The sequence below is a fragment of the Mesocricetus auratus genome, unplaced genomic scaffold (genome assembly GCF_017639785.1).
Source record: "Mesocricetus auratus isolate SY011 unplaced genomic scaffold, BCM_Maur_2.0 Super-Scaffold_100009, whole genome shotgun sequence".
Taxonomy (NCBI): domain Eukaryota; kingdom Metazoa; phylum Chordata; class Mammalia; order Rodentia; family Cricetidae; genus Mesocricetus; species Mesocricetus auratus.
The window spans coordinates 40,103,711-40,131,678 of NW_024429193.1; the positions used below are offsets into that span (position 1 = coordinate 40,103,711).

The following is a 27,968-nucleotide window of genomic DNA, read 5'->3' on the forward strand; positions in this document are numbered from 1 at the left end:
TTAATTTTAATGACATGTATGTGTATATATCCATATTTGAGTTTGTACATGTGAGTGCAGGTACCTGCCACAGTCAGAGGTGTAAGATCCCCTGGAACTGGGTTTCAGGTAGCCCTAAGTCTCCTAGCATTAATGATGGGACTAGGACTTGGGCCTGCTCCAAGAGCAATATGCCCTTTTAATTGCTGAGTCATCTCTCCAGCTCTCTCTTTAGCCTTTCTTAATCTGAGTGCTTTTACTTTCCGCAGCATGAATTTCCTTTCTTCTTAATGATTTCTATTATTGTTTTTAAACCTGTCATGCCACACATTCTAATCATACAGCTTCTAGTTTATCTTTCATTCCATGTGTTCTTTTTAATTTCCTGTACTGTGGAAAGGATGGACATGCCATGGACAATAACTGTAGTATACTTCCTTATGGTGTGTATGTATGGGGGGTTGTACAGTGTTTGTGCAGACATGTGCAATTGTATGTGCAGGCTGATGGACATGTGTTAATATGCACAAAGACCAAAGGTCAACACTGAGTGGCTTTTTCAATCCTTATTTTTAGACAGAATTGCTCCCTAAAAATACAGATCCCTAAATGGTTAAAATGACTGCTTGCATCTGCCTTCCTAGCACCAGGGTTATAGATACATGTAACAACATCTCTTTTTTATGTGAAAGCTAGAGATCCAAATGCAAGCCTCGTGCCATCCCAGACATATACACTGTCTACCATGTTTGTCACAAAGTCACATTAAGAAATATAAATTTATGTTCTGATTATTCCCACTTGAAGTGAAGTATATTATCTCAGTTTAATTTCCTAATGTGTGTGAGAAAGGATTTCTGAACAATCTAAACATTTCCCTTATGGAATCTTCAACTTCTGAGTGAAAGAGCTAAAAAACTCAATTCTATGTCCTCATTTGGATAAAACATGTGAGGAGATTCAGATCATGGACATTTTCAGGAAGATAACTTTATTACTATATAGTTTCATTCCATGTTTGTTAACCCATTATATACCATGCTTCTGTGCAGCTTAGCTTAAGAACTAAAGGCAATTGTTTCTCTTGCGTTTGATCTGCTTGGTTATATTTAAATATCTTTTAATTTATATGTTTGAGTGTTTTTTTCTACATGTATGTTTGTATTCTACATTTGTGTCTGGTACCCAAAGAATCCAAAAGATTGTATCTTATCTTGGGAGACTATCTGGAGCTACACAGTTGTGAACTGCCAGTTGAGTACTGGGATCCATACCTGGGTCTTTTGGAAGAACTTACAGTGTTCTTAATCACTTGGCCATCTTGCCAGCTGTTTCCTTTACTTGTATGTATTGTTTTGAACGAAAGTAATAACCCACTCAGTTTTGGGACACTCATTCTCTTTTTAAAAAATTACTTCATCTGGCATGAATTAATAACAAAATTTGTTTTTTTTCCCTAGGGAATTTTGGTCAGTATGAACATACCAGTTAATGGGTTTAATTGAGGAAGCATAACCAGACCTTCTAAAGATAAGCTTAAGAAAATGGGATATTTTAAACACTCCAGGCAAGGTGACTCACAGTAGTCGTTCTGCATTTGGGAGGCTGCAACCAGAGGATTTCTGTGAGTTCTAAACCACCACAAGTTGTACAGTGAGTTTGAGAGCATCTACACTGTTTCAAAGAACAAAAACTTACTACCAATAAGAAGGCATACCAGACCTCAAAGCCAATCAAGAGAGTGATTGTTTGCCCCCATAAACAATGTTGCCACTACTGCAGTAGTGGGCCTCCTTTCCTGGCAAGTTGATATTATAGCTTATAGAGACTAGTACTAAATAAGACCACTGTTGTCCTTTCTCTCCCAGAAGGGTGCATAGCACTGTATAGTACTATGAAAAACAGCCAGCCAGGAGTGTTTCCTTGCCAGTTCAAGGTTGATTTTTCTATGTCCAGAAGCCAGCATCTTCAACAATAAGTTCTTAGCCTCTAGTGTTAACAGGCAACCAGGAACAAGCCTGTATTATTTTGATGTTTCCCTAAACAATCACTTACATGAAATGCAAGCCATGTCTGGCATCAGATTTTTATTTTGTAACAAGTCTTCTATCATGTACACAGATGAGAAGTACCTCTATTCAAATTCGCCTTAGTTTTAGAAAAATAGCATTTTCATTTGCTTACAAACTAGTAAAGTTTCACAAGTGTTTTCATACATCCTTGATTTTGCTTAACTCACCTTCTGTTCGTCCCTTTCTCCATGTCCTGTGCCCACAGTACTCCCTTCTATTGTATCACATCTGGTACTATTAGCTCTTATTAAATGTTTTATGTGTTTTCAAGATCACGTGCATTTCATTTTGGTTACGCCTTCACCAATCTCTCACTTCTCCATTCTTATCACTCCTCTACATACTAGAACCTTCTGTCCCCAGAATTGCCTCTCTTTGCTTTCATTTCACCTATATTCTAAAATTTCTGCTCCCTAAATACATCCTTTTTCTTCTAATAACTTGCTTCTATTTTCCTGGATTCTGCATGCATTCCAGGTTAAAAAGATTTGAAGCTAGAATCCACATACAAAAAAGAACATATGGTTTTCGTTTTTAGGGACCTGGGTCACCTCACTCAGTAGTTTTTATTTCCATTTCTAGACCTTATCCTGCAAAGTCAATGACTTTATATTTCATTATAGTTGAATAATATTTCACTGTCTATGTGGGTTTGAGATATGCTTTACGGAGGGATTTCTTGCCTGGTACTGTCAGCATTGTCAAATCCCATAGTTAGGGAAGTCACTGGGACGAGGGGAGCACCTACTAAAGCTGATTTTTAAGTAGTTATGTTGTCAAACTGACTTCTAAATATCTATGACTATAGCAGTAGATCTATGCTGCTCCTAACCTTGGTTACAAATGCTACCTACTGTAGTGGAAATCAATTAATCCAGAGACTCATTACTGTTCATTATCTAATAATGAACAATTGTAATTGCTCAGTCATAGGTAGGGCATCTGTATCAACTGTTTCCTGCGTTCATCTCAGAGAACACGGTGGAAGATGGAGTGGAAAGAATGTAAGAGCCAAAGGATGAGGAGAAGAGTTATAACATGATGTTCTCCAGACATGATGTTGCTGTTGAACACATGAACTCCAGGCAGCTGTGCTAACCTGCAGAAGTGAATCCAGTTGAAACTTCTAGCACAGGCTGGGGAAGACCTCATTAGGTGCCAACCCTACCTGAAGGGCATTGGGTAGTCGATTGATGGCGAGAGAAGGAGAATCACTTGTCTTTATAGGGTGGTCACTACCAAGTTAGCCATGATCCGTGGATGATTCCATACCCATGCGCATTTGGAAGCAGCAATTGGACCCAGTGGGTTTTTTTCTAAATTAAATTTAAAATTGAGAGGGAGAGGGAATCTAAATCCCAGAAAGCATGGAGGTGGAGGGCTGAGGAGTGGATACAACACACAGGATTAATCTTATCACATGTGAACGCATGAGATCTCTCACCAAGAATACCATTTGCTATAAACAGCACAAACGACGTTGGCACCTGTGCTATCCTGTGATACAAGCATAACAATGTTCTACTGAACCATACTGATCTTGTGAGCCTGAAAGGGTACTAACAATGCACCCTACCCTACACATCAACACATTCATTCAAAAAGTAAACATTTGCTTTCGCTATAGTAAGATGTAGCTTATGGTTATCCCAAGGGAAGTTTTATTCCACATGTGATAATGCAGAGTGGGAAACTAATGGAAGGGAGGCAAACAGTTGGTGAGTAGGCAAGAGAGAGCAGTAGAGGGCAAGAACAAATGAGAACAAAGCATAAAGACACGTGAATCTGGGAAAAGGCAAGGAAGGAATACACTGTAAGAGCTGAAGGAGGGGAAGAAAAGGGGGGAAATGATGTAATTATATTTTAATTATACTAAAAATATGTGGGCACAGAGCTGAAGAGAAGCTGTGAGATAGCCCTTGAGTAATAATTTGACTAATTACAATTGCAAAGTACAGCAGCAACATTTAGGAAACATCCCCCTATCTGCTTCACAGAAGTTGCAAGAACAATTTTTTTGCAATGTACTTGACTTCTTGCTCACAGGGACACCCACCAAGGCCTGGGCCTGCTGTTTAAAACATTGTCTGTGCACAAATGCAGCCCAGCCTAACCCTTGGTATCTCTTCCATCCAGGAAGCACAGCTGGAGTTTGCATGATGCCAGATCTTTGTGCACTGAGATTCAGTGCATGTCTCCTGGGCACTATTTGTGTGATGACAGCTTATGAAGCACTTTTTAATTGGCAGAGAACATGGGAGAACTGGAGTATACTTTATAGAAAAATGCATATATTTGTAAGTAAATGTGTCTTTTTATTCTGCTTGTGTGTGAGGCCAGTGAACAGTATTTCTTAGACATTGTAGCAAAGTGGTAGATGGGTTCTATGCATAGTTACCAAGCTTCCAACATGAAGGATATCCATGGGTACTTTAAATGAGATATGCATTTTCTGTAGGGAAAAGGGGCCAGTCAAAGAAACACACCCTGAGCAGAGCCAAAGAAACACGCTTTGGCCCTGTAACCAGAACCAAAGAAATGTACCCTGACCCTAAAACCAGTGCCAAAGGAACACACTTTGTCCCTGGATCAGAGTCAGTGAAAGAAATGCACCCTGGCCCTAAAGTTGGAGCCAAAAGGCTAAAAAGGGCCAGAGAAAGAAACACACTTTGGCCCTGAAACCAGAGCCAAATCTGACCTTAATCCTGTGCAGAAAAGTAACCAATCCTCTAGCAGAGCTCTAGCCAATCTCAGCTCAGCACTGAAATCCGACCAATCCCTACCCTGGAAAAACTTCCCCGCCCCCAAGAATCCCTATATAAACCCTGTGTATGGTAAGCTTGGCTGGTCCAGCTGCCTTCCAATAAACCCCTTTGGATGAGCTTTGGGTGAAGATCTTGTTTTGCAGAGGCAAAGGAGCAGAGGCGACCCTGGCCAGAGCAGAGCAGAGTGGAGCGAGCAGGGCTGCCTGGGAAACCTTCCCTTGGCAGAGCGGAGTTGTTACACCTTCCAGGAGCAGAGCTGAACTGTAGCAACTTCGCTGGCGAAACCTCCTGCCAAGCAAAACTGCTATACTAGGCGAACATCCCCAGCTCATCCCCAGCTGGAAGATCCTGTCCTCCCAGAGTGGAGCTGATACACCTGATACACCGGAGAAGCCTTTCCCTGAGGCAAGGCTGTAAGCAGCTAAACTTACTGCAACCTGTGGTGGTCCTTGGCTCCCCAGCTCCAGGACGCCTTTCCACCTGAACTGTGTAACACTCAGTATTCTGACTCCCGAGTGCCAGAATACCTGATCCACTCCTGTTTCATCCTGTCCCGACCCATCCCAAAATGCTTACATTTTCTAAAATCTTTCCAGTAATAAACTCTGCTAAATGACTCCTTGCATTCTGAGGTGAATCTAAGCAAAAAAATCTGTACATACACTCTTTGAATACACAACTAGAAATATCTGGCAAATTTGGTCTAGAAAGGAAATTATGAATCACCTGCACAGATGCTACCTTTTCCAAAGGACTTTCTACTCGAGGAATGTTGATCATCGGCATACGGGCCACAGTGTCCCTGTGCATGTGCCCATTCTCTGGTTGTCTTCCTTTGAAATTATTTACCACGCATACAACCTAAAATGTCAGGAAACAATTGCAGTTAAAAAGTCATGCATCCTACAGCTATCGCCCTTTTTAGGAGTTTAATAAAACTCCCAAAGCAACTAAGTTTTAAAAAAATTACCTATGTTATATGAATAAAACTTCACAACCAGATTTACAATGAATAAATTTGAATAGTTATTGCAGTGCAGGTAGGTTCAAGAAAATTCACCAGTGAATATGTAACAGAATGAATAATGACAATTCTGATATTCCATAATGTTCATTGATGTATAGAAAATGCTCAATCCAATCCAAAATTAACAGCATAACCTTATAAAAATTCACAGCAAGCTAACATATCCCTAATGTGGCTAACCCACAACTTAATTTTCATGCTCATTATTTCTCAGTGCTTCAAGAGTATTGCATTCACACTAATCCTTGACAGTTGGAAAAATCTAATATAATAATACCCCTTTAATTATACTAGTTTGTTGTATATTGTTTCTCATATATAGGCAAGATTTGAGAAATAGCTTACCAGAGATACTACTGAAATAGAAGACTTTTCACATAAAGGAAATTGACCCTCATTTTAACTGATTATATGCTAGAGGTGAAAATGTGAACCATGCATGAAAATTAAGTTCCTGTAATGTTAAAAATATACTTTCCTAGAAAATGATTCTGATTTAATAGGTGAGGAAGACAAAACTTTTAAATGCATTCCAGAAGTTTCTGATGAAAATGAATCATATTTAAAGACTAATGATTTAAGCAACACAGGAAAATCAGTTCCTATGGTGAGGGCTATTTTCTTTTCCTGGGCTTTTTATTCTAGAGTAAATAGGACTTAATGTTAGTTTCCACCTAATATTCATTTTACATAAAGTAAATGCTTAGTCAATAAATTGTGTATTTTCATAAATTTATCAGTGGGTGATTTTCTTTTGTTAAGCATACTAATGAATGCTTATTTTGTTTCTAAAATTTTTGAAGATTTACTTAATTTTATGTGTAAGAGTTCTTGCCCACATATATGTATGAGCATCATGTATGTGCCTGCACATGATGGTCAGAAGAGGAGGTTAGATGACGTGGAACTAGAGCTCCAGATGGTAGTGAGCCAATACATGTGTGTTGGGAACAAAAAATGGGTCCTCTGAAAGAGCAGCCAGTGCTCTTAACCTCTAAGTCATCTCTCCAGCTACATTATTACTAAGTAATTCTAAATAGCAATTAAATCTTGGTTACTCACCCATTTTTGAATAAAATACACAAGGGTATGAAATAATAACATATACTATATACAATACTTTATATCACAAAATTATTGCTTTAAACCTTCCTAAGTCCTAAAAGAATTATAGGTTAAAACCATAGATAAAACCTCAATACTACCATACGACAACTTTTTCTGCATTTACCATGATCTTTAAAGTAAGGATGATAAGGGATTGAAGGTTTTATTCAGTACACTTTTTACCTTATAAAGTTGTGGTGATCACACAAAAGACTAAAAGAAGTAGATTGTTCAAGAATGTGTGAGTAACAAGGAGAACCCTAAGAGAGACATACTTGGATACCCCTGGGAAGGGGAAATAGACAAAATCTCCTGAGAAAATTGGGAGTGTGTGGAGGGAGGAGGGAGAGCAGAAAAATAGGGGAAGGGGAGAAGTGGGAGGGGAGGAGAACATGAGGGAATGCAATGGTTGAGAAGGGGAAAGGACAGAGAGGGAGCGTAAGGAAAGAGATATCTTGATAGAAAGAACCATTGTGGGGTTAGCCAGAACCATAGCACTAGGAAAATTCTCAGAAATCCACAAGGATGACCCCAGCAAAGACCCTAAGCATTACTGGAGAAGGTGCCTGAACTGGCCTTCCTCTGTAATTAGACTGATGACTACCTGAGTTATCATCATGGAATATTCATCTAGCAACTGATAGAAGCAATCGCAACTACTCAACTCTATATTTTGAAGGGAAGGCAGCAATTCCAGATGCTCAACCGAGAAGATATGTTGAAATTCTCATAAGCTTCCCTTACTAAGGCAGACAATAGGTCCAATTTGGTCTGCAGGCTCTACTTTGATGAATGAACACTGCTCTGACACACAAAGGATAGATTTGCTAACTTTAGGTAACAATTTTAATGACACAGAGTTTCACATCCATATCCTAAAACACACTTCCAGAAATCACTCTTCTAACACATATTCATTCAGGATCCCTTACTTCAATTCAGAGCTCACCAAACCCACTAGTCTATCTAATTAGCTTGTCCAAAAGGTGTTTTCTCTCAGTCTTCAATGTGCTGGGATTACAGACACCAACATTGCTCACCCAGCATTTCATGGATCCAGGAATCCTCATATATGTGGAACAAGTGCTTTATGGCTTTGCTTTCCCATGGAAGTCTCCCCTGAGCCCTCAGCTAGGCAAGCTCACTGTGTTTCAGTGTTCTTGTTTTCTCTGTGCTCACACAGGACTCTATAAGAGCATCAGGCTCAAAATGAAATTTCACACTGTATAAGGAAGTACCTCGATTCATGTTTCTTCTAAGACACTGCACAAATCAGGAAACCTGCCTGAAGTTTGCTGCCTCTATACTCAACTATCATGGTGAGTGACACCATTCATGAATGAGCACACTAATGAATGAACATACAACCTAGTCACAAATTGTCAAATATAAAATTTTATGTGTATAATTTAATTTCCTTTCAAACACTGTAGTTTTATATCAATGGCTTTGTTGGGGAAGTCTTATGTCAATAAAGTACTGTTGAGCCTATAGGGAACCAAGATAGGAGGGATTAGGAGTCCAGGAGAACTCTGGGAAGGAGAAACACAAGGGAGTCGAGATGTAACGCCATTGGGGTAGGAAGCCCGGAAACCTCTCCGGTAAGAGACATACTTAGATTAACAATTATGGGGTAATTACTTAAGTCAGAGCTGGCCAATAAGAAACAAGCAAGGCCAACAGCTTCATAATTAATACAGCGTCTTGTGTGTTTATTTGGGACTGATGCGGATCTGGAACCAGGCTGGCGGAACGGCTCCTTCTCAAGGAAAAAGCTTCTCGTAACATGGCTTCCATTCGTGTAAGTCTATATTCTCCTAAAAAGCTTACAAAAAATAACCACTATCATACATATTTTTGGTTAATAAATGTTTTTTTTGGCTTTTCAAGACAGAGTTTCTCTGTATTGTTTTGGAGGCTGTCCTGGCACTCGCTCTGTAGAACAGGCTGGCCTTGAACTCACAGAGGTCCATCTGACTCTGCCTCCCCGAGTGCTGGGATTAAAGGCGTGTGCCACCAATACCCGGCGTATTAATACATTTTTATGTATTCACATTTCTCTTCCTATAATTGTTGCATTATGAAATTTATGGACTCAATATTGGCAGAAGGAGATGGGAGAAAGAGAGAGGGAAAAGAGGAGGGGAGAGGAGTACACAGGGAACAGGAAGATTGAGCCAGGGTAAGAATAGAGGAGAGAAAGATAAGAGATGCTGTAGCAGAGGGAGCCATTATAAGTTGGAGGAGAGATCTGGCACTAGTGAGATCTTCACAGATCTACAAGAATGACACCAACTGGCATTAAGGCTACATAAAATGTCCTCCCATGATAATGAGATTGATGACTACCTTACATGCCATCCTAGAACCCTCATCCAGTGGCTGACAGAAGCAGAGGCAGACACCCACAGCTAGAAACCGAACTGAACTCCTGGAACCCAGTTGCAAAGAGGAGTGATGGGCAAAGGACTCAAGATCAGGCTGGCAAAACCCACAGAGGCAGCTGACCTAAACAAGGGGGAGCACATGGACTCCAGACTGATGACTGAGAGGCCAGCATGGGATTGATCCAGATATGCCCCCCCAGAACCAGGGTGTCAGAGAAGAGGCCTTGACAATCTATAGACCTTGGAGAGTAGAGCAGTATTTATTCCTGGCATTCAAATAGAATCTGGGAGCTCATTCCACATGGAGGGATGCTCTCTTAGCCTGGACACAGAGGGGAGGACCTAGACCCTGCACAGGATGATATGACAGACTCTGAAAATTCCTCATAGAAACCCTTCTCAACTCCCAACTGTGGAGTTGATGAGAGATGGAGTAGGGTAGGGGGTTGGGAGTTTTGAGGTGTCAGGGGAGAGGGAAGGGAGAGGAAACTAGGAGTAACTCATGCAAAAAGTTGAATAAAAAAGAATTATTTTAACTAGGAAAAAGCAAACAAACAAAAAGAACAGATAAGTATTTTTTTTTTGGTTTTACGAGACAGGGTTTCTCTGTTTTGGAGGCTGTCGGTCCAGCCTGGCCTCAAACTCACAGAGATCCGCCTGCCTCTGCCTCCCGCGTGCTGGGATTAAAGGCGTGCGCCACCAAAGCCCGAGTAATTTAAACAGATATATAATCCCTAATGAAATAGAAGCAGTCATCAAAAATCTCCTAACCAGCCGGGTGGTGGTGGCGCACGCCTTTAATCCCAGCACTCGGGAGGCAGAGGCAGGCAGATCTCTGTGAGTTTGAGGCTGGGCTGGACCGATAGCCTCCAAAACAATACAGAGAAACCCTGTCTCGTAAAAACCAAAAAAAAAAATCTAACCAAAAAAAGTCCAGGCCCAGATGGCTTTAGTGCAGAATAATACCACAAATTCAAAGAAGAGCTAATACCAATGCTCCTCAAAGAGTTCCATACAATAGAAGGAGAAGGTTCATTGCCAAACTCTGTTTTTGAGGCTACAATTAGCTTGGTACCCACACCACACAAAGACACAATGAAGAAAGAGAACTATAGACCAATATCGCTCATGAATATTGATGCAAAAGTATTTTGCAGGGATGGTTCAACATATGAAAATCTATCAATGTAATCTACTGCAAAAGAAAAATCACATGATCATATCACTAGAAGCAGAAAAAGTCTTTGACAAAATCTAACACCCCTTCATGGTAAAGGTCTTGGAAATATCAGGGATAACAGGAACATACCTAAACATAATAAAAGCAACATAAAGTAAAACAACAGACAACATCAAACTAAATGGAGAGAAACTCAACGTAATTCCTCTAAAATCAAGAACAAGACAAGGCTCTCCACTTTCTCCAGGTCTCTTCAATATTGTACTTTAAGTTCTTGCTAGAGCAATAAGAGAATAAAAGGAGATCAAGGAGACACAAATTGGAAAGGACGAAGTCAAACTTTCACTATTTGCAGATGATAAGATAGTCTACGTAAGCGACCCAAAGAATTCTACCAGGGAAATCCTATTGCTGATAAACACCTTCAGCAAAGTGGCAGTAGCCCTACTATACATAAACAATAAAGAGATGAGAAAGAAATCAGAGAAACATCACCCTTTACAATAGACACAAACAATATAAAACATATTGGGGTAACACTAACCAAACAAATGAATGACCTGTATAGCAAAACTTTGAGTCTTTAAAGAAAGAAATTAAATAAGGTACTAGAAAATGGAAAGATCTTCCATGCTTTTGGATAGGTAGGATCAACATAGTAAAAATGGCAATCTTGCCAAAAGCAATCTAGAAATTCAAAGCAATCCCCATAAAAATGACAGCACAATTCTTTATAGACCTTCAAAGAACAATAATAAACTTTATATGTAAAAACAAAAGACCCGGATTGCCAAAAGAACTGGAACAATAAAGGAACTTCCAGAGGCATCACCACCCCTGACTTCAAGCTCTATTATAGAGATATAGTCCTGAAAACAGCTTGGTATTGGCACAAAAAATAGACAGGTAGACCAATGGAACTGAATTGAAAACCCTGATATTAACCCACACACTTGATTTTTGACAAATAAGCTAAAAATTATACAATGGAAAAAAGAAAGCTTCTTCAACAAATGGTGCTGGCATAACTGGATGCTGGCATGTAGAAGACTGAAAATAGATCCATATCTGTCACCATGCACAAAACTTAAGTACAAATGGATCAATGATCTCAACATAAATATAGCCACACTGAACCTCTTAGAAGAGAAAGTGGGAGGTATCCTTGAATGAATTGGTACAGGAGACTGCTTCCTAAACATAACACCAGTAGCACAGACACTGAGATCGACAATTAATAAACAGTACATCCTGAAACTGAGAAGCTTCTGTAAGGCAAAGGACACAGTCAACAAGAAAACAAGGCAACCCAAGAATGGGAAAAGATATTCATCAAGCCCACGTCTGACAGAGGGTTGATCTCCAAAATTTACAAAGAACTCAAGAAGCAAGTCTCCAAAACACCAAAGGATCCAATTAAAAAGTGGGCTACAGAACTATATAGAGAATTCGCAATAGAGGAGTCTCAAATGGCTGAGAGACACTTGAAAAAGTGCTCAACATTCTTAGTCTTCAGGGAAATGCAAACCAAATCAACTCTGAGATTCCATCTTACTCCTGTCAGAATGGCTAAAATATAAAACACCAATTACAGTTGCTGGAGTGGATGTGGAGAAAGGGGAACACTCCTCTACTGCTAGGGGGAGTGCCAACTAGTACAGCCATTTTGGAAATCAGTATGGAGATTCCTCAGGAAAATGAGAATCAGTCTAACACAAGATCCAGAAATTCCACTCTTAGGCATATACCCAAAAGATGTGCATTCATACAACAAGGACATCTGTTCCACTATGTTCATAGCAGCATTATTTGTAATAACCAGAACCTAGAAGCAACCTAGATACCCCTCAACTGAAGACTGGATAGAGAAAATGTGGTACATTTACCCAATGGAGTACTGCTCAGTAGAAAAAAAAAAACAACGGAATCTTGAAATTCTCAGGCAAATGGATGGCACTAGAAGAAACCATCCTGAGTGAGGTAACCCAGTCACAAGAAGACAAACATGGTATGTACTTACTCATTTGTGGATTTTAGGCATGGGTCAGGGAGGGCCAGCCTACAATTTCACTGTCAGAGAATCTGGGAAACAGGGAGGACCCTAAGACAAATATGCATGTTTCCCTGGAGAAAGGGAATGGGACAGGATCTCCTGAGAGGATGGGGAATATGGGGGCGGGGAGGGAAGAGGGAACTGGAACAAAGAGAGGGAGAGAAGAGGATGGGAGAGGATGACATGGGAGAGTAGGAAGTTGAGTAGAGGGAAGAATAGAGAGCAGGATGAGAGACACTATAATAGAGGGAGTCATTATAGTTTTGGGGAGAGATCTGGCACTTCTGAGATTTCTAGAGATCTACAAGGATGACACTAACTGGTACTCTAAGCAATAGTGGAGAGGCTACGTTAAATGCCCTTCACTGAAAATGAGATTGACGACTACTTTATATGCCATCCTAGAGCCTTTACCAGTGGCTGATGGAAGCATAGGCAGACACCCACAACTAAACAATGAACTGAACTACTGGAACCCAGTTGCAGAGAGGGAGGAGTGATGAGCAAAGGTGCCAAGACCAGATTGATGAAACCCACAGAAATAGCTGACCTGAACAACGGCGAACTCATGGACCACAGACTGATGGTTGAGAGACCAGCATGGATCTTATCCAGACCCCCTAAATCTGGGTATCAGTGAGGAGATCTCAGCAATCTATGGGGCCTCGGGTAGTAGATCAATATTTATCCCTGGCATATGAACGGACTATGGGAGCCCATTCCACATGGAAAGATGGTCACTCAGCCTGAACACATTGGGGTGGAAGGGCGAGGCCCTGCCCCGGATGATATAACAGACTTTGGAGATTCCCCCATGGAGGGCCTCATCCTCCTCATCCTCCCTGTGGAGGGGAGTGGGGACTAATTTGAGAGTTGTGGGAGTTGGTGGGGGGCATGGAAGGAGGTGAGGGAGAAGGAGCTGGGATTGACATGTGAAGCAAGATTGTTTCTAATTTAAATTTTAAAATAACAGAAAAAAGAATAGATCCATACTTAATTCTCTCCTAACTCATCCAGTTTAATATTCTAAAGACAGAATGCACAATAGGAATATAGGAAAGATTTCTAAAAGTGCTGTTTAAGTTAGACAAACTGATCGACAATGTTAAATACGTAGATTCATTGAATTTAGTTTTATGCTATCTTAGGAGATGTATTCATCATTATAATTCTATTCTTCACATTTATTTGAACTTTTAGCATTCAGGCTATTTTCTATTATAATTTCTGTAAACAAGGGTTTCTTGCTATGAAAAAAATCACTGCATACACTTGTTCCAACACAAGCAAAATTTAAGAGCATGGAGTTTTAAGTGACTTCTATTTTCTCTGATTTTTCATTAATTTTTATCACCAATTTCAAAACTAAAAGCCAACTGTAATATGATGACCCAAATATTCCAGAGGCAAGAAGTTGCTATGTTCACCTTCTCTCATCAGCAAACAACAGAGAGACGGTTTTTAATTATGTTACTCATTTACTTTACATAGTTAAAGCAGACATTTTTTAAGGAGGTCAAAGTTTATTGATCTTACCAGATCAAGTATGCAATAGCTTCCATGAAATTTATCCTTACAATATAGTATTTATGTGTCTGACTTGATTATGTTTATCTTTTAAATAAAACATAGCCACCATACAAGAAATCAAAGACCCATTTTCCCGAGATTTCAAAAAATAAGTAGAAAAAAAAAAGAAAAGAAAAGTGGGTTTTGTCTGAGCCAAATCTTTGCTATGTAGAGGATGAAATATAGGTGTAAGGGATGGGCATTGAGTCTTTCAAAGAACTCTGGGTAGCAAATTAAATTCATTAATTTGGTCATATACAAGCCCCTATTTTATATGCTTGAAAAGATAAGCAGTGAGCAAAGTAAAAAAAAATTATTTCTCCACAAAAGCTTATTTGCAAAAGATGTGTGGTAAAGCAAAAACATAAGGTGTGGTATCTTGGAGCTATAATGTGTTAGGGAGAAACACAAAGAAGAGACTTAGGAGAGGAGATGTCTTGCGTGTGACTTGGGGAAGGTTTCACTTTATTTGGGGGAAATAGGGAGATGTGAGTGACATATCCAGGATCACACACATGAAAAGGCAGGACTTCTATATCCTCCTTTCTAACTTGCAACTGAAATACACAGAAAAGGAATTCCCAGAGAACAAATTGTAAGAAGGGCAGGGTTGCTTTTGACAAAGTAAGGAGGCTGATTATGATTCCAAGAGCTGAATTTATGTACACAGTGAAAAAGGTAGGATACCTTTCACTAGGAACTAAGCAATCAGATCCGTGTACGGAGCTGAGGTGTCAGGGAAAATTTGGTTTTGTCTTGTTACTGACAATGAATTACTACAATATAGACAAAACCAACAATGTGGTGGTGTGAGGGATGTCGGAACTGTAGCTGTACATGAGATAGGAAGTAAGAAGTTCTGGTTAGAAGGACTAATATAAGACACTGGAATAATTGGGTAGTGGAAATGAACTTGAAGTAGATGAATCACTGGTTGTGGGTGAGGAAGTAGAGAATGAGTCAGATGTAAATGCTAGATATAGATAATGGGTGATGAGAGGAGGTGTCCTTGAATCAAGACATCAGTTTGGAGTAGACTGATGTTAATTTTATTTTGGAATCATTTTAGAATCTTGAAAACACTGCAAGATAATTGCAGGACATTTGCAAGCCAGAGTTGGAGTGGCTGCACAAAATAAATGCTCTACTGGGTTATCCAAATGAGAACACTGGGAGTCATCACAAGTTGTTTCCTGTACCTCTTCCATATCATCTTGTGTTCCCTCAGGCTATAATTCTTCCCTTTCTCTTCCAAAGGCACTCCCATCTCTTTCTGTCTCTGTGGTCCAGTTTACACTGTTTTATTTCCCTGGTTCTTCATAACATGTGTCCTTGTTTTTTCACCTGCAATTTTATTCTAGAGCATATTTTTAAAACACCTATCTCATATGGTAGAAGGTAATGAGTGGAAACAAACTATCACTTATGGAATTGTACATCACTCATTCCCGGGGTGTTCACTAAGCATGTACTATTTTGTTTTTCCTTCTGTAAGTTCAAGCTTGCGTCTTTGGGGAGGTTGTGATTATCCTCATTTAAACAGGGATGCTGGAGCACAGACAGGCTCAGTAAAGCATGCAATGGGAAAAAATGAGTGCATGAAAACACTTGGACTGAAGCAAACCTTCTCTATTTTTCCTGGTTTGAAAGCAGGAGCTACTAACTCACCTACATTTTAAACAAAAGTCCAAGTTATTCTCCTGGCACACAGAACCTTTCCATCCCTGCTACCATTCGTGTTGGGAGACTGGTACCATTTGAGAATGCTATGCTTTCTCATGCATAAGCTGTGTCCTGGGTTTGCCATATAGAAAGGGCTCTACACTTGATGTCCTTATATAGCCTTTCACATTATCTCTGTGACCCATGCTTTGTTCTCATTCCTTACCTAGAATCTAGACCCATGCTCTTTATAACCTTCCCAAGTTGATAACATCACTTCTTCCTGAAGGCTAAGTCACCCCAGTAAGTTAATATCTTCAGTACATATTGGTAAATTGTGTTTAATAATCTATAAAGTTGCATGTCTGTTTTCCTACTGGATTGTAGCATGCTTAAGTATCTGAGCTATCTCTCTCTCTCTTATTTTAGATATTTATTCATGTCACCAAGAACAGTGCTTGCATTAAAGTAGGGACTTGACCGTATTTTATTTTAAGGTGGAAGAGGGGGAAGGGGAGTTTAAAGAATTGACTAACCCTCAAAGAAAACTCTCACACTGGAGACAGACCACACTTACATGATCTTCCTTGATTCATCAATTGTTACCTATAGGCACTTACATTCACAAATATTCATTAATCAGAACACATTTCATGTTTAGTTATGTGGTTGTAGCACCATTTTGGTGTGACCTTTTCATGGGGTCATTTTTCTCTTGCATCATAATATTTGAAGGACAATCTTAGAATGTGTGTAATATACATTCTTAGATTGAGTATGCACAATATAGGGACTTGAGCTCAGGCAAGATCCACAGAGTAGCTCTGTAGGGAGAGATCAAGTACCTTTAGCACTAACCACACCCATTTGGGGGTGACCACAGGTATGTGGGAGATAAAGAGCTAGGGGAAAGAGGAGAGGGCTCTCTCTTGGGTTCCCATGGAGGTGCTGAGACCAGCAGAGTGCTGATCTCAATTCTCGGCTTCTCATGTAAGTGATTTTTCTCTAATAAAATAACATACGACCTCCCTACTCTGTGTATGGTGATCTTCCTCTCACATAGCTCTTCTTTTATCGAGTTCTCAGATGGGGACATGTCTGAGAAGACACTAGGATTCTGATTTTAAAGGATCTGGGTAAGGCAGTAAGATGCTGTCTGAGAGTACAGGAGGATCTATAGGAAGCACATCATTACCAATTCTAGGTACATAAATTGCACCCAAACACATAAATGAAAAGTTCATACACGTTTTTTGCCTACTGATTATTAACTAGAGACAGGAGGCTGAGGAAGGATGAAGCAAGTATAGTGAAAAACAAATCAAGCTGAATTAAAATGGAAGTAAAGTGTTCCTTAAACTATACTGCGTCACTGTAAAAGCCTTTTGATTTATAAACTATGCACTTGGTCATCTGGGTAAGATGGTATAAACCCCGACAAATAATGGATGGATAATTTCTACTCAGACTGAAATCTTCTAATGAACAAAATTATAGATACATGGTAAATATATGTTTTAGCAGGCACGCAGTTAGCTCTCCATTACAAGGCTCTGCATCTTCTTCATTCTGTAGAAAACATGACCAGAGATGTTAGTGTCCCTATCATAGTCTCTGACTATTTCAGTCCCCATGGTGAAATGATGCTCTTAAAGTCCTAGGCAGTGGGAACATTTGTGGCACAGACCTCATGGAGTGCACAGATTGAAGGCATGAGGCACTTGGACCCTTGAGGACATTTTAATACACTAGAGGCAACATATACTGAGGAATTTTGTGAACATACAAACAACAGACTCTACAATACTGACTGAGGAGGGACAGGCGAGATGGCTTAGTGGATAAAAGTACTTTATGACCTGAATTTAACTCTCCACCCTCACATGGTAGAAGGAGAGAACAGACTCTCACAAGTTGTCTTTTGTATCTACACATGCAAGCCATGGCACATGCAGGACCCCCATAAATAAATGTAAAATACTATTTGAGAAGGACTGTTTTTAGCTCTGCTCCATTTTATATAAAAGTATTTCAAGTGTAGAATTTATCTGTTATTCCTACCCAAGCCTAATCTTAAGAATAAATATAAGAAAGAAGAAATAAGTAATCAAAAACATATATATTATCACATAATTTATCACAATGATTCATCCTTGCATTTTCTTAGAGGTAATATTCAAGTTTATTTAAAAACAAACGTTTTTTTAAAACATTGTACTTACCGGCACGAATGGGCTTTGGGAACCCATCCCTATGGTGGGGGAGACACTCTCCCAGTCTAGATAAATGGGAGAGGGCCTAGGTACTGTTAAAATGGTGTGACAGACTTTGATGATCCCCTATGGGAGGCCTGACCCTCCCTGAGGAGTAGTTTCAGAGGTGGAATGGGGTTTGGTGGAAGGAATGGAAAGACAGGAGGGAGAAAGAACTGGGATTGGTATGTAAAATAAGATTGTTCTTAATTTCAATAATATTAATTTAAAAATTGTACTTACCAGAAATACTGCTATAGATATTCCAACTAGAAAGCCTGCTATCACATCTGACCAATGATTTCGATATTCTGCTACTCTGTTGAGTCCAGTAAGAAAGGCCAAACACATTAATCCCAAGCATAGAACAGGTTTAGCAAGTCTGGTGCCTTTGGCTTTGATAGTGTTGGTAATGTACATCTGAAATAGCAAATAAAACAAGACTTTTCACAAAAGCATCTTCTTGATATTCACATGAATTACATTATGTATAAATTACAAAGATATATTTATCAACTCTATGTGACTGTGTGGTTTTACTCATCAACTATAGTTTATGATTCCAGTAATTTAAAAAGGAGAGGGACCTGGAACTGACTTGTGAAGCAACCTTGTTTCATATCTAAATTTAAACTGGAAAATAAAATTAAAAAAAAAGTTAATTATTTGCTGGCTGGTTTCCAACTCCCTACATAGGGAAAGCTGACTTTGGATGCTGGGATTATAGGTGTGTGCCACCACACCTGAAATGAAATTTCTCATGATGATTTCTTAAATATGGAATTTAAGATTGCCAATTATTTAACTTTATGTATCTGTCATGGCCATTTGTTACTAATGACCATTTTTTAAAAATTGTGTGTATGTACACATGATTGCAGGTAGTGGCAAGATGTAACAAATCAACTGGAACTGGAGTTATGGGTAATTGTTAGCAGTGGGGCGGTAGTGCTGGGAACCAACTCAAGTCCTCCACCAGAGCAGTGAGTGTTCTTACTGCTAAGCCATCTCTTCAGTCCAATAACAACCAGTTCTTATGTAACAGCAGCAGTCAGCTAGGAACATGAGCAGTTATTCCAAGTGATCTCCTACCATTCATCCTACTATCATTTTATGCACTTTTGTTTCATCTGAATTTATGCTACGTTATGCTTAACATTGATGTTACAGGGGATAAACTGATGATGTATTGGTGTTTCCATTTGTATGTGCTGTACTTGATCAAAGCAGAATTAAAAAATAGCTAGAAAAATGAAATGGAGATTTCTACCAAATTGATGTGAAGGTAGTCCATACAGTGAACAACCAAGGCTGGCTTTTATGTTGTTATCTGAAAGCATGAGATTAAATGTCAATAAAGAACACTCAGGGTCAACTGGTTAAGGTAAAGGAAATAAATCCAGGGTGAGCAAGCATGCTCAGGAATAATTTGGCTCCTCTCAAAACATCACTTATTCTATAGCTTCATTTCTCCTAACTTAAATCACATATCATTCTATTAGCAAACCTGTTGACTTCAAGAGGATACAGAAAGTATGAAAGAGGCAGGTTTCAAAGTACAAGTTGATTTATGGTGTTAATGTCAGTAAATATCTGGTACTGATAACACACTCAGGAAAACAGTTATAGATAGACATATCTATTACATTCTATAATCTTGACTGTTAGCTTGAGTCAGACAGAAAATACATTTGCTTATGAGATTAGACTAAAAGAACTGTATCTAAGCTGTTAGTTCATAATGACCATTTTAGAGCACTAAGAAATACACTAATTATCCTTTTTTTGCTGTTTTTCAGGGCAATGTTTGCAGCCTGTTAGCTGCCAGAAGATGTATGCATGCATAAGCAGTTCAAACAATTCTAGTTTTCTCCATGGCCAAGTTCTGGACTTTGTAATTTGTCTCAGAGCTCAATATTCTCAAAGAAATATTAAAAAAAGGAGAGAGGGAGAACTGCCAAGTCAGTTCCGGCAGAGAGCGTGGCGAGCTAGGCACTGCGGCCTCCTTCCTCCCGGCCCCCCCACCGCCTCCGGCCTGCGCCGGGTGAGCCGGGGGGCCCGGGAGCAGCTTCGGTCTGCGTCCTTCGGACCCTAGGAGCCCGAGCACCGGCTCGGCCGAGCCGCGATCCTACAGCGACTCTTCCTCCGCCAGCGAAGCGCCGCGATGGCGGCGACCCCCCGCGCGCGGCCTCCTTGACCCCACCGGACCCCTGCTCTCCAGGGCCGGGCCCATAGAGAAGCTCCAGGCAGGTCTTCCATGACTTCTCCCGGTGTCGGCGGGCGTGGCATGGCGGACAGAATGGGGCCACCCGAAGGCCAAGGTTGGCCCTTCGGGGCCTCTGCAGCCTGAGGCGGTGGATCTGCGCAGGAACCCTCGGCCATCGCTGGGAGCGAACCACCCGATTGACGAGCCCGCGGACCTGGATGAATGAGGCCTCGACGGTCCTGGAGGAAGGTGAGCCGAGCCCCGCATAGCGGCCGGAGGAAGGTTCGGTCCTGGGGGCGCGGGGTCTCCTTCCACCGAAAGAAGCCTGAACGAGACATCGTAGGCGGCCAGTCGGAAACGCTGGCGAAGATTTGCCCGCCGCCTTAGAAGGCCTTGTATATAATATGAAAAAGCTGCTCTCAACCTTTCCCCCGACCCTTTTAGAGAGACCTTTGGCTAAATCTGGACATGTAGCTGTAGTGATTGCCGACGCAGGGTAAAGTAGAGGTAGGACATCACATGTGTGTATCCAGTCGTCTTAAAAAAACATCGTAGACGTGTCTTCCAGAAGTGACTTTGCAATGGAATTGTTTAAGCCACATCTAGAAAAGACCCCAGGAGCGACACTCGTCCTTGTCTGTTCAATAGGCCAGAGGACCCAGCAGGAGGAAGAAGAGGTCCGGAGCCAGATTGGTTGTGTGAAGACGTCTGTTTTTGGTGTTCTATTGTGTATACATTTTATTCATTCCAACCCCCCCGTGTGTGTGTGTGTGTGTGTGTGTGTGTGTGTGTGTGTGTGTGCTTGCGCGAACGCGCTATCTCACAGTGTGATGTGTGTTTGACAATGCCAAGTATTTTTTGGGAAAGATCTTTCTAGATACTCTAAAGTGCCTGATATATTTTATAAGTAGCAGTAGTAGTAAAACAATACATTATGTAAATACGCTTTTGTTAGGATTCATTTGAAATATTGTTTGGGGAGGAATAGCCAAAGCCCTCCTGAGCTGACCACATTGTGTTTGTCCCCTGGTTTCCAGGAGAAGGAAATGAAGAGCTCTAAGTCATTGTGTTCCATGGGCGGAAAAGAAACCACTGTCCCATTTTGTTAGGCTTTGCTGTGTAAATAGCATATGTAATTATATAAAGGACAAAGGAATCCTATTTACAACATCTGGTCACTCTAGATGTTAAAGAGGTTGCCAGTGTATGACAAAGTAGAGGTAGTAGAACAATATTTTATACGTTTGTGTTAAAATTTTTCTTTTTGTGTTAAAATTTTTTGATTATTACTCTTGATATAAGTGTGCCGTTTACTGGACTGCTGTGTTCATAGTGGACAACAGTCCTTACTTGAAACATCTGGTCTATCTAGATGTTTAGAAGTGCCCAACGTATGTTAAATGTAGAGGTAGTAAAATATCACTTTGTAAATATCTTTTTGCTAAAATTCACGAAACGCTGCCTTTGGGGTGGAATTATGAACCCCTCTGTGAGCAGTTCCGTCTGTCCTTGCTCAGTGCTTTGGAGGAAGTGCTGGGAGGCAGCGAGGTCGTGTGATAGTGTTTTCATAAGGGACCTCTCAGATGCCATTTCTATATATTTGCTGTGTGTGTACTGTATATAATGGACAAATATGTCTAAACATTTCAGCTTCTAGTCTCTAAATGTTAAAGAGGTTGCTAATATATGACAAAGTAGTAAAATTAGCACATTGTATACACTGTTAAAATTTATAGGAAAGATTGCTCTGTAAATGATTTGGGGATACGAATTTGTTCCAATTTCTAAGCATTGCATATGCCTGTATTTGTCTACTGGTTTGAAGGCAGAGAGAAGGGAGAAAAGAAATTGGGTCAAAGCCCAGATGGTTACATTTAGAAGATACCTCAGATAATAACCATTGTAAAAGTGTTTGATACATTTAAAAGTAGAAGTAGTAGAATAAAACTTTGTGTAAATGGATTTTGAAAAACTGGAGATACTATGTTTAGAAGTAGAATTGCTAACCCACCTCTGAGAGCAGTACCAGGTGTACTTGTTCAATGGATTGAGGAGGTGGGGGGGAAGAAACTGCAAAAAGATTCCATTAGTGTTCTAGATAGTTTTAGCTTACCCATCACCCCGTATATACATTTCATTTAGCCTTGCTATACTGTATATATTGTACATACTGGACAAAGGAGTCCTAACTTTAGTTTGAAGGCATTAAAGGGGCTGCCAGTGTATGACAAAAGTAGAGTTAGTAAACTAGCCCATTCTGTATACTCTGTGTTAAAGTCATACAAGGTTGTCTTCTGAAAGGGGTTGTGGAAGTCTCATCCAAGTGTTAGGTCCTGTGTCATGTGATACAGGGGAGGTGGGAGACCAGAATGCTCTTAGCAGAAGACACTTTGAGATCTACCCATTGTTACATGTGTGTGGTTTCAACACTACTCTGTATATAGGGGACACATTTATGTCCTCATCTGAAACATCTAGACCTTCTAGGTGTTTAGAAGTGCACAAAGTATGTTAAAGATAGATGTAGTAAATAATACATGTTGTAGATTATCCTGTTTAAACTTGTGGTGAAATGCTGTCTTTTGGAAATGGAATGCTAAGATCACTTCTGAGCAATATATAGTTGTGCTGGTTTGGGAGGGAGGAAGAAAGAGAGTGTGTAAAGAGCCTAATACTAATGTAAGCTTTGGTAATGCAAGATTAGCCATTGTCCTTTTGTCTGTGCATCTTATTTGTGCAATGTGTGCTGCATACAGAAGACGACAAGTCCAAATATACAGCACTTAGTTTTCCTAGATGGTGAAGAGGCTGCCCGTGTGTGACAGTAGAGTTAGTGAAAAGACGTGCTTTTTAAGTTGTGTTAAAATTCATAGGGAAAATTCTTAGGAAGTGAAATTGTTAATATCCTCCACAAAAAAGAAAATAACGGTTATGTAAACTGGGTTGAGAGAGATGGGAGAGGTTCTAGACCAGAACATTGCTATTTATAGGTATATGCAGTTTATTTACTGCACTGCACTGTATGTATGCTAGGGAAACAGAAGTGTTACTGGAAACATCTAGTCTTTAGACTTTTAAGTGTGGCAGGTGGATCTTGTGAGTTCCAGGCCAGCCAGGGCGACATAGACATTGTCTCAGAACAGTAAGAAGATGTGCATAATAGACTGATGGTAAGGCACTTGCCACTCAGCTGGTGACCTGAGTTTGTGCTCCATGACCCACATGATAAAGGAGAAAACTGATTCACTAATTGTCTTGTAGCCTCCATACAAGTACAGTGGCATGTATGTGCCCACATGTACTAATTAATGTAAAAATGCACATGGTAAAAATAGAGGGTTAATACTTTCTAGAGATTATTATTTCATAGGAATGTTTATGGGGGTTGTGTGGAATTGTTACACTCTATCTCTGAGCAGATGCTGTTACCAGGTGGAGGTGGATAGGGAAAGAATAGTGCAGGGTAAGGCACTGTGCCTAGTGGTTGCTTCCACCAGCCTGGCCATTGTTCCGGTGTGCGTTTCAGTTAGTGTGGAATGTTGACAAGTATTAGAAGATAAGTCCCGGTGCCTAAAGGAAGGGCTGTCTTCTGGGGTGGCCTTTGTAATACTGGCGGTAGAATCATCCTGGACGGGAGCTGTGCAGAGAAGAGGGATGAAGGAAGAGCTCTTTGCTGGGACCACCACATCTGGAAGACAGTTACAGCTGTACCCAGGGATCCATACATACATGCATATGGGAAGATACCTGTTTATTGTGTACAAAATTCATCCCACAACATCTGAACTTCATGAATGTCCTAAGGAGAGCATATGGTTAAAAGTATAGCTTCATAGGCTGACAGAAGAGGTGACTCTTGAACATAGATTAGCTAAGCCATGCCTGGACAGTGGGAGCTAATTCATGTTGCTAGGTTGACTGGAGGAACTCAGAAAGGTTCACAGGGCAAGATCTGCAGCACTGTGCTGTGTTAAGATTGACATCCTGAGGACCCATGCCATAGGTGCATCTTCAGTGCTCCACAGGATACATTTATTTAGCAGGAACACCTTCACATTTTAGTATATACATCTGATGATAAACTTAGGAATGCTGTACTTACTTGGTCTGCTGCTTTTTTGTTTCTCTAAGCTGAGCATTGAGGGAATGCAGAACCTTAATAGTAACTTCACCAGTACTTCTATCTAGAAGCCTGCTGCCATTTTTGTCTTCTATGAAATTTTTGTTGCCAAGGAAGACAGGATTACAGATTTGTCTGACAGACTGAGATGGTGTAGTGTATTCTTGGTTATCAAAATACTCATGTAGCGTGGGATTTTTAGTTGGTGAATATTCACAATGTGGGGGAAAGCTTGGTACATACTGTATAATCTCAATTCCCTAAATGTATGTACATTTGCAGCATCTGGAAAGACACATCAAGCTGAACTGCTTGTGACTGGGAGACTGTTCTTAGCTTCTTGCGTTTTGTTTCCTGTAATACACATGCTACAAAATAAAAGCTTCTTTTAAAAGCTTAAAAAAAAAAAAAAAAAAAAAAAAAAAGGAGAGAGATTGTCTCACTTGACCAGTGTCATTTGGAACAATTTTTGTAGATTATCCATTTATTTATTTTTATTTAGAAACAATCTTATTTTACATACCAATCCCCTTTTCCTTTCCCTCCCATCCTCACATGTCCCCCACTGACCTCACCCACTTCCCAAGGATAGTAAGGCCTTCCACGGGGGATCCTAAACATCTGTCACATCATTTGTATCTGTGCTGAAATAGTATCCCTCCATAGGGAATGGGCTCCCAAAGTCTATTTGTGCACTAGGAATAAAAATTGGTTCCACCGTAAGGGGTTCCATAGACTGCCCAGACCTCCTAACTGGCACCCACATTCAGCAGAAACAGGCACCCACAGCTAAGTAAGTACTGAGCCATACTCCTGGAATCCAGTTTGATAGAGGGAGGAGGGATGAGCAAAGGTGTCAAGACCTTGCTGGAAAAACCTACAGAAACAGCAAGCCTGATCTAATGAGAGCACAGGGACTCTAGTCATAAAGGTGGGGAACCAACTTAGTATTTCAGTTATAGGGGAGAATTCACAGGAAGAGAAGAGAAAGATTAAAGAATGCCGTTGCCCTTGTGAGACAGAACATGAAAGAACTCTGCCCACAGGAATAACAAGGGCACCTGGCCAGGGAAGCTTTCCTGTGATGCTGTCTATAGGGTAATCCCTCTTCTGAATTTGAAATGCTTGTGGAATTTTCTTTAACAAAGACATGAGGATGGCTGATAATTCTCTACTTTTTCATTTCTTCACATCTGGAAAACTCAAAAAAATAAACTACCCTTTTTAGAATAAACATGAGTTAATTGGATGATATGAATCGTGCTACTATTTATTAGATCTATGATTTAGTAAGTGATTCCTATCCATGGCAATGTTTTTAAGATTTTATCTCATTAAGTCTTTCAAATTATTCTAGAAATTGGGTATCCTGATTACCTATATTATATAAATGAAAAAGCAGATCAAGATAAAGTTTATTATTGATCACTCAATTTTATTTTGGTGGTGTAATTATTGGCAAAGAAGAAATGAACCTATAAACAGAGAACTTTAAGTACTTCATAGTCATAGGGCTTTGGCTGGTCTTATTTGCATTCCTTTTGCTTCATTGAGTTATTTTTTGGGGGGGTATTACTAAAAGACTTAAACAGGGCTTCGGAAAATGCAAGAGAGCTGGAAGTAAATGCAAGAGAAAGATGACATCATGGGTTTCTAAGAGTAACAAAATGGCCTGCTCAATCATTATGGATGGAGAATACAAGAAGGGCTAAATTTTCACAGAATCTCTACAGTTTTGGTAAATGCTTGCCATTATTCCCCAAGGGCCATCTCAGGGACAACTTTATTCTTATTCAGTTCTGGTGGTCCAGACAAATTATTGACTTGGACTGTAGCTGTTTCAAGTTCAATGATGATTCATTTCCTTAATTACCCTACTGAATCAAGGAGGCATACAGGGAGCCCCAAATAGTCTAGCCAGTATGTAAACTAACGAAAATGTGCCTCCATTAGAAGAAATTCAAGTTTTATTTCTCTTCAATTAAATCCAAGGCTAATGTCCAAACCCCAAATGGAATGTGAGAGGTTCACAGATTTGCAGAGCTGTGAGAATTACAAATGTTACAAGAACTGTAGAAGCCATACAGATAACATTAAGGTTGATCATAGCAATGCTGTATAAAATACACACGCTGTTGAAGAAAAATCACCATGAATATAACAAAACACAAATAGAAAATGTTTCATTTGAACTTGGAAACTCTCTAGTGCTTTATGACAAGAGACCTTTAAATAGTCTGTTTGTGTTATACTTGCAGAAAGTCTATTACTAGCTAATCTACAGAAGAGGAAATCATAGCATAATGATACACCTACCAATGAAGCTAGATATAGGACAGGAATTGATTATTTATGCTTTCCTGGTTTCTAATTCACTTATGAAATCATCTAGATTAACCAGATGTCAAAATGTAGCTAAAATAAACACAAACAGAAGGTGAGTGATTTGAACAGGATGGTATTCCCTCCATCCTCAAGTGTCTGTGGATGTTAACTAGTTTACAGATAAATCATTTAGCTGTATTATCCATCCTTATTCACCCATTCCATGTAAGAAGATGCAGAAGGCTAAAGTGTATTATTTGATTCCTGTTAATATCCTATTATACATTCTTTCATGTTTCTCTTTGCTTATTTAAATACATACAATTAACTAATACATAGATACACGGGTTTTACTAAAGTGTAGCTACAATGTTCTATTATTTCATAATGTGGGTTTTCTCCCTCGTTGTAGTAAACACAAATCATCTAGTCAAATCACAAAATTACTGCTTATAAAAGAGTCCTGTTATAGCCAATATATTTCAATTGCTAGTGACTTACCGTGTACCTAATTTATGTGTTAAATTTCTTCAAGGAGAAAACATTGAAGGTTTGATCCTGAAGGATGAGCATGAGTGTCCAAGCCAGCAGAATCTGAAACTGTTGGGGGAGCTAGTCTAGATATAGGATATAACCCAGGTAATCAAGCCATGTGCTCTCATAGAACCATGCTCATCTTCTCAGAACTCTTGCCATGGTGGCTGGCTCTTATTTGTCGTATTTGTTTCCCCACTATAAGGGAGACAGAGAAATGAAGCCTGGTCCTTCACTGTGAATTCTGTCCTTGGCACTTGGTCTGACTTACAGGGAGCTCTTACTAAAACTACACTTAATAAAGAGAAGATTGAGTGAGGGTTAGCTATGAGGGAGAGTACAGAGTATTTGTGGCACTTGTTCTTTTGTATATTACCATGTTTCTCTCCATTATAATATTCTATTAGAATGAAGCATTTGTCCAGTCACTGCTATATTTGAAATGCATAAAAGGCTTTTTGAACAGTAGGCATTCAAAACTTACTGCCTGAAGGAAGCATGAAAGGCAGAGTTGCGGAAAGTTGGACATTCGAACTCTTATTACATGGAAGCACATCACTACTCGAAATTATCTTGAATATATGTTTACTAACTTGCTGTCTTCCTTCTTTTACTGTTTTGTTTTTACAGAAGCAAGGTCTGCAGGGGGGTAATCACTTGTGGCAAGAAGAATATGAGCCCCAAAAAGATGTCTGTGAATCTTCATTTCCTTGCTATTTCTTATAAATGT

The 27,968-nt window shown here is 39.8% G+C and overlaps 1 protein-coding gene across 2 annotated transcripts in view; it reads right to left on the bottom strand.

The window, feature by feature from the left end:
- The window catches only part of Plppr5 (phospholipid phosphatase related 5), a 115,709-nt gene that overhangs the window by 11,920 nt on the left and 75,821 nt on the right, over window positions 1–27,968 (bottom strand). For both annotated transcript variants that reach the window (XM_040751973.1, XM_040751972.1), the window contains 2 exons: window positions 18,297–18,473; window positions 5,543–5,677 (listed from right to left, as the gene is read on the bottom strand). In XM_040751973.1, the coding sequence (XP_040607907.1) occupies window positions 5,543–5,677; window positions 18,297–18,473 (312 nt within the window). The remainder of the gene's footprint in view (window positions 1–5,542; window positions 5,678–18,296; window positions 18,474–27,968) is intronic.